The sequence below is a fragment of the Bactrocera latifrons genome, unplaced genomic scaffold (genome assembly GCF_001853355.1).
Source record: "Bactrocera latifrons isolate USDA-ARS-PBARC rearing strain unplaced genomic scaffold, ASM185335v1 scaffold_66, whole genome shotgun sequence".
Lineage (NCBI taxonomy): Eukaryota > Metazoa > Arthropoda > Insecta > Diptera > Tephritidae > Bactrocera > Bactrocera latifrons.
In genome coordinates, this window is record NW_017537334.1 from 1,301,867 (window position 1) to 1,310,234 (window position 8,368).

The 8,368-nt window shown below is 35.4% G+C and overlaps 1 protein-coding gene and 1 non-coding gene across 7 annotated transcripts in view; one reads left to right on the top strand and one right to left on the bottom strand.

Annotated features, from left to right (window-relative positions):
* LOC108975499 overlaps positions 1–8,368 on the bottom strand; it is a 93,841-nt gene that overhangs the window by 4,001 nt on the left and 81,472 nt on the right. For all 6 annotated transcript variants that reach the window (XM_018944010.1, XM_018944009.1, XM_018944007.1 and 3 more), the window contains exons 5-7: positions 2,242–2,351; positions 2,044–2,122; positions 1,833–1,930 (exon numbers count right to left, since the gene is read on the bottom strand). In XM_018944010.1, the coding sequence (XP_018799555.1) occupies positions 1,833–1,930; positions 2,044–2,122; positions 2,242–2,351 (287 nt within the window). The remainder of the gene's footprint in view (positions 1–1,832; positions 1,931–2,043; positions 2,123–2,241; positions 2,352–8,368) is intronic.
* On the top strand, positions 6,475–6,546 carry Trnam-cau. Its single transcript has one exon. It is a non-coding gene; the product is annotated as a tRNA-Met (tRNA).

An 8,368-nucleotide genomic window follows, 5' to 3' on the forward strand; every position in this document is an offset into this window, starting at 1 on the left:
TTAAATCCACTTGTGGTTCAGGAAATGCAATTGCGTTTTCTTTCGTTCGAAAAAAAGCACGAAATGGCGTTACCATCAATACTGGCCAATATCGTGGAGATTATTTTCATTTTCGACTTTTCCCCCTTATTTGGTGAATCGAGACCGACAATCTCTATTTGCCCGCCTCTGTGCAGCAAAAAATGAACGTTAACAAACACAAGGAAGTTTAGACGTCGGTAAGCTACAATCATAACACATTGCCGAACGATTTTCTCCTTGACTTGCACTCCTGCCCCATAAGCAACTCGGTATAAGGGAACTCTGGGACGGCATTTCAAGCTCCTTACGTACAGCTGCAAGGAAAGCATTGGTTTTCGGAATTGGCAATAGAAAAGCTGGTACGATGAGAAGTGCCGAGTCGCAGCGGAGGGAAAACAGTCTGCCTACCTCGCAACGTCAGAATCGACCACAACACGTGCGGGATGGGATCAATACCGAGAGCTGAGGAAGGAAGTGAAACGCATTTGCAGAAAAAAAGAGAGAGGCTGAAATACGTGAGTACGACATCAGAGCTTGACTCGCTCGCCGACAGGGGTAATGAAAGAAAATTCCACGAAAATATGCTGCAACTAACAGAAGGTTTCAAGACCGGAGCATCCTCTTATAGAACCTCCAGAGTTGAGCTAGTGACTAATGCCCAGGGAATTATGGAGGGAAAACATATTCAAAGTGCTGAATGGCAATAAAACACCAGGAGATTTTGAACCCGCTTCCCCGATTCGATGAGGATGGAGCGGACGTTCCTTTGCCCGACTATGAAGAAGTTTAAATAGCAATTACCCGTTTGAAGAACAACAAAGCTAGATTGCCAGCCGAGCTACTCAAAGACGAGACCACCGTTAGCCAACTGATTGGACCTTATCAGTGTGGCTTCTGTCCTGGAAAATCTAAAATCGACAAGATTTTCACCATGCGCCAAATCTTGGAAAACATCCGTGAAATGAGAATCGACACCCACCACCTCTTCGTCGATTTCAAAGCTGCTTTCGACAGCACGAAGAGAAGCTACCTTTATGCCGCGATGTCTGAATTTGGTATCCCTGCAAAACTTATACGGCTGTGTAAACTGACGTTGACCAGCACCAAAAGCTCCATCAGAATCTGGAAGGACCTCTTCGAGCCGTTCGATACCAAACGAGGTTTCAGACAAGGTGATTCCTTATCGTACGACTTTTTCAACCTGCTTCTGAAGAAAGTAGTTCGAGCTGCAGAACTGAATAGAGAAGGTACCATCTTCTATAAGAGTGTACAGCTGTACAAAGTCAACACCCACGCCGTTAGTTCTGCTTTCTCCAGACTGGACAAGGAAGCAACACAAATGGGTATGGCAGTGAACGAGGGCAAGACGAAATATCCCCTGTCATAGAACAAACAGTGTCGCACTCGCAACTTAGCACTCACGTCACTATTGACAGTCATAGCTTTGAAGTTGTGGATAATTTCGTCTATCTTGGAACTAGCGTAAACACCACAAACAATGTCAGCATAGAAATCCAACGCAGAATAACTCTTGCCACCAGGTGCTACTTCGGACTGAGTAGGCAATAGAGAAGCAAACTCCTCTCTGATGAACAAAAACCAAATTCTACAAGTATTAACTAGCAGGTCCAGCACCGACATATCGGTTAATCTGCGCGTTGTCTTCTCAAAAACATGGTATTAATGTTAATAAAATCAGTTCAGACTTTCTACTAGCCTTAAAACCCCAATATATATAGGTACTTTAATATGATATATGTATATATATATACATTTGTTTTAGCTTGATATATATTTTTCATTTTATTTACCTTCAGGGAACTTGAACATGGACTTGAGTGTCGCTTCAGCGCTGTGTCCATCTGCGCTTGGCASGAAACGRGAAATGATGTTATCATCCTTCGGGCAGCTGTGGGCGAAGAGAACACAAATTATCAGTATTTCWTCAAACTTTTGCTAAAGCAATTAAGAAATGAGGTAAAACAGATAAACATAAAAACAATAAGAATTCGTGCAACTCACCCTCTCTCATCGATCAACTGAATGGTAACATTCTTCTTGTCAAACGCAAAACAGTTGGCAACGCGTACGCCATAGGTGCCTATGTACAAATGTACAAAGAAGAAGAAAGAAAATTACAGATTTACGCATTGAAAGTGCAATAATAGCWAAAACCGTTATGTGTAGAGTAGAGTAAAGTGAAATGACGAAATTAATTACCATTTGGCTTCGTTAATTCTGCGCGTATTTTATACTCGTGTCCATAAACCGTTTCGCGCACGCGGCGCTCATTSTCGAAGAACTTCAAAATGACATGAGAGTTGTCATCGCTGTTATGGCAAAAAGAAATGGCAKAAAGAAAAAATAAATAAATAAWAACATGTTAGAGATTATATGGACGATATATTATTAAATTGATAATTATAATAATTATGTGCTCTAATTTTTACTAGCGAAAGAAACATGAAATTCAAACCGCTGCGTTAAGGGACATTCTGTAATTATTTTTCTCTCCTGTTAGAGATTTTAGTAAATCTAAACAATTTGGGTAAAGTACTTTTGCATCTTTTTTGAACTACAACAAAAACAATGACAGTATATGCAACTGCTAATTAAATGTCTGCTATTATGCACAGTTCTATGCGCTTAATATGCCGCTGTCCGTTGCAGCTACGATTAGGGTATTACGTAACATTAGCTCATTGAAAACGAGAATGCAGCAGGTTTAACGTACTGCCACAATGTACATATATATATATATATTTATATGTACTTACATAGTAAACTTGCAACTGGTGAATAGCTGAAAGCTAAGCAAACGTTGCGGAAGCGCGCATCATAACAAAAACAAAAAAAAAACATATAAATATGAAAAGCTTAAAATTGCATAAAAATAATATTAAAAAAATKTAAAAAGTAGCGAATCATGCAACGCCTGCGGAAATGCTGTGTTACGCTGAATACAGTGCAACGGCAGCGCCTGCGCCGTGCAGCACATTTTAGCGATTTAACAGAGCATAAAATTTGAATGAAATTGCGTAATAAYAGATATATTTTTTTATTTGCCATAAACAACGTTAAAGCACTTAAAAGTGTGTGGCAATTAAGTGGAGATTGAACAAGCGAAAAAAACGAAAACAAAAGACTCAAGCAACGAACTCGATCGAGCGCTCATGCTTAGCATACGCATAATAAACATTTTCAAAGCTCTTCGCCGCAAAACATAAATCATAAACTACAATACTTAAGTAATGCTGCTTTATTGCTTTACTRGAGCAAATATTTTCAGTTCAATAGCTTTTTGCTGCTTGGGCAAGAAAGCGCTTCTTGACCTTGCTTTCAACATTTTTCACCAGGGTATTGTCCTACGAAAAGAAAGCAGGCGCAGAATGATATATGTCTGCTATATGCGYATGTTTGTGGGCAAATTTGAAAAATTTTAGATTCCAATCGATACAACAGTAATATGTGTACACTTGTGTGCGCTGACATCAAAGTTATACTTTTGCGTTCGAACGCGCTTAATTAAGTGCCAGAAATTCTTTGCCCTAATTGAGTGGCCTTGATGTTGTTGCTGTATGCTTTGATACTTTTTTCATAGTTTCTTTCGCATCAGCGCAACTCTACTTCAACGCCCGCGCACAATATTCAGATAATTCTATACAAATGAGTACAACATATAAAAATATATTATATATATATGTATATAAACCTGTGTAGGAGCAGATTTATAGCTTCTTATGTGCCCGCTTTTTCATGTGTATAAAAGTCAACAATAAAAATTCGCATTAATGTCAGCCGTTCTGTATGAAGGTGTTTGATTTTGTTTGCTTTTCAACTGAGCTTTGTTTGTTGTGCACCACAACAACAACAACCTAGTGCCTATAAAGAAGTAGGTATGTAAGCATGGCAAGTATGTTATATAGGCAAGTACTTATCAGCGCAGGCATTATTAAATCACTTTAGCGCTGTCTCTTATACACATCTAGATGTGTATAAGAGACAGAGCATGGCAAGTATGTTATATAGGCAAGTACTTATCAGCGCAGGCATTATTAAATCACTTTAGCGTCTGTCAAAACCCACACGCTGACGATAAAGCAGAAAACGTGTGATTTTAAGTGATTTGTTGCTGATTTATGTAACAGCTGAACTATATCGCTAACAAAGATCGAGATTTGCATAGCAAAAAATAAGAATAGAATACAAAATAAATAATAACATGTTTAATATAATTTCTGTATATATCAGATATTTTTATATAACTTTTACTATATTATGTAAATATTTAAAAGAAAATTGAATATACCATACAACTAAAAAAAATTTATAATTTAATAAAAATATTAATTATTTCAAGCACAAAAATATAAGGATTATTGTTTTATATCCTTCAAATACACTTAGTGTTCCCACACACTGAATTATTGATAAAAGTTTTTCGCTCTTAGGAGAATGTATGTGAAACAAAAATTTCAATAAAAAAAAGTAATTGAAAAAAAATTAATATTGTAACATATTCAAACTACTGCCAGCCTTTCGAATAGTTTCATATAATTTACGTAAAAAAAAATTAAAATAATTATAAGAAAAATAAATATTAATAATGAACTTTAAATAAAAACAGGTAAGGAAGGGCTAAGTTCGGGTGTCACCGAAAATTTTATACTCTCGCATGACAAGTTTCATTAAAATATCTCAATTTTTACTCAAGTTACAGCTTGCACGGATGGATAGACAGACATCCAGATTTCAACTCTACTCGTCACCCTGATCACTTTGGTATATATAACCATATATCTGACGATACATACCGTTATTAGCAACTTTATTGCGAGATTATAAAAATGATGCCCTCTGAATTACATGAAAATATCTGACAGATTTACAAATATTTTCGGTGAAAAATTAGGTTAGGTTAGGTTAGGCACTGAGTTCTTCGTGTTCGATATCAGAGACTTTGAAAAGTTATAGTCCCATCACCACAATTTTTCCACAAGGGATACCTCAACCCAAATACCGTATTTGTGTAAAGTTTTATTCCGCTATCATCATTGGTTCCTAATGTATATATTATACAGAGGAGGCATCAGATGGAATTCAAAATAGCGTTATATTGGAAGAAGGCGTGGTTGTGAACCGATTTTAGCCATATTTCGTACATGTCATCAGGGTGTTAAGATAAATATTATATACCGAATTTCATTGAAATCGGTTGAGTACCTCCTGAGATATGGTTTTTGGTGCATAAGTGGGCGACACCACGCCCATTTTCAATTTTTATAAGAAGCCTGGATGCAGCTTCCTTCTGACATTTCTTGCGTAAAATTTAGTGTTGCTGACGTTTTTTGTTAGTCGATTAACGCACTTTTAGTGATTTTCAACATAACCTTTGCATGGGAGGTGTGCGTGGTTATTATCCGATTTCTTCCATTTTTGAACTGTATATGGAAGAGCCTAAAAGAAACGACTCTATACAGTTTGGTTGACATAGCTATAGTAGTTTTCGAGATATGTACAAAAAAGTTAGTAGGGGGCATGGCCACGCCCACTTTTCCAAAAAAATTACATCCAAATATGCCCCTCCCTAATGCGATCCTTTTGTTGCGAGAATATAAAAAATAAAATGATAATATAAAAACTTAGTACGTAAAAAAAAGTGGAAATTAAATAAATAAAATTTTTTTTTAATATTGCAATAGCAACAAAATCGAATTATTATAAAAATAAAATAATTAATTCTTATCCTTTACAATAATATTTTAAATTCTTCTAATCTTATACGTAGAAAAATATATAGTCAATACCATACAAAAAAAAAATATATAGATGTGAATTTAATATAAAAAACTATGTAAAATTAAAAAAAAAATAATTAAATGAATGAAATAGATATTAAAAAACTAATATTATCTTCCATATTTATATATACTGTCCAGAATTGAGTATCCCAAGTGGGTCTGGGGTAAACCTAGAGAAAAGGGATCAGCTTGTGTTCACAAGGAAGCACAAAATTCCTTTATGGAAGTTCCCTTCGAAAACAGAGACACAACTCTCTCTCAAGAACCGCATTAGAGTATTGTAGTAGAGAGTGGAAGAACAATGTGGTACGCAGATACTCGGCACAACCTGGGGGCTCTTTCCGCCTCTCATATACTGGTTCTACACAGCTATTGTCAGACCAATTCTGCTCCACATTGCAGTAGTATGGTGGACCGGCGTCCGGAAATCCCCTGACCGTAAAATAACGGAAAGAGGTCAAGAGCGCGTTGCGCTGTCCATAACGAGAGCTTTAAGGGCAACTCCACGGCGACTCTACTTGCCACCTAGAAGCCCAACGCGAAGACTGCAGCAGGACACCGGGGAAGCATTTATATACAGGGATATGTATATATGTATGTGTGTTAACTTCTCAGCGAAAAGCGTTTGTCATTTTCCAATTGTTAGATAAGCAGCAGAGTGGCGCAGTGGAAGCGTGCTGGGCCCATAACCCAGAGGTCCGAGGATCGAAACCTTGTTCTGCTAACAACTGAGTAAAAAATCAATTATACTTTTTTACAAAAAATTTCAAAAAAGTATTTTTACAATAATATTATTTTTTTAAATAGGTAGATGTATCATAATGGCGAGTAATTTTTTAGACTCAATAAATGTCATCAAAGAAACCAGATTAGCCCGATTAGTTAAAATTATATTGAGCAAAAAAAAGTAATGTACTTTTTATGAAAAATGCATAAGAACATAACATAAGAAAATATAAGAGAAGAACAAACTCTGACATTTGAAAACATATGTATATAACTGTATAGATAACACATATATCGATACCAATGATGATATGTATTCTATGTCTTATACGAGAGATGTCAAGTACTATTTTCAATTGAATAAAAAATTATATTATTTTAATTAACATAACATAATGACTCAATTAGATAACTAAATGAGCTGAAGCTGCTTCACGTGCCGATTCACTATAATCGTATATAATTTGATATTTTCAGCTAAACAAGAATTCCTTTGATTTCGGGGTGTTTAATAACCAGTTTGACAAACGATTAATTGGTTTGCACAAATAGTGAAATAATTTTTTGAAACTCAAAATTTAATCCAAAGTAAAATTATTTTAAAATTTTGTGATTAAAATCATGTCCGTTTTTTTTTTATTGATTGCCAATTAAAGAACTTGCTGTATGATAGCTAAAGCAACTTTTTTTGTTGCGTTAGTTGGTTTTAAATACTAATAAATTTTTCTGAGTGACTATCCCAAATTATGGCATACTAATCAACTTTAAATTTATCAGTTAAAAATGATGTTTGAAGGCTAATATACATTGCGACGAAAAAGTTATCGGAAGATCAGAAGTTAAACACTTATGCTAACGATTTTTCCAGTCCTCGAAACACTTTTCATAAGCACTTTTTGAGATAACCTACAGTTCCTTTAGCGAATTTTGTTTTATCTCTCCGGTCACAAAAAAATTTTATTCAGTGATGAAGGTCAATTTAGATCGAATTGATACGTTAACAACCAAAATTGTCACTTTTGGACAAGCCAATGTTGTGACGTCGTTACATCCTTAAAGAAGCACTTTTTGCCTTTAGTACCATGACTTTAGTATCTGAATTGTGGGATACTGATGTGGACGACCTTTGGATTCAACATAGCTTCACTATGGCCCGGATATGATTCCCTCGAGCTTTCTTAAGAAATGTGCCAAATATATATACCAACCCCTAACAAAACTATTTAATTCATCTCTTATGCAAGGCTTATTTCCATCCATATGGAAAAAGTCATTTATAATTCCTTTGTATAAGAGTGGATAAAGTAAACCATTCAATTCTTTTGAATAAACTTAACTTTCTTGGTTTTGAACCAATATTTCTAAAATGGGTTGCTTCTTACCTTAGTAATAGAATTCAACAAGTCATATTTAACGATACTCTTTCCGACATAATCAATGTTCCTTCAGGCGTTCCTCAAGGTAGCCATCTTGGACCAATTCTATTCTTGTTATTTATTAATGACATATCATCTGTTGTTAAGTTTTCAAAAGTTTTATTGTATGCTGACGATGTAAAACTTTTTAAATCATTCACCTCGAATAGCGAAATATGTCAGTTGCAAACAGACTTAAACAACCTAGTTTCTTGGTGTGTTAGAAATGACATACCATTGAACCTTAAAAAGTGCAAAACGATGTGCTTTTCACGTAGATCTGTAGACCCTACTACAAAACTTTAGGTTGGAGCAAGTATGCAGTTTTGTTGACTAGGGAGTAACTATGGACTCCAAACTCAATTTTAATCTTCACACATCTTCCATGGTTTTTAAAGCTAAAGG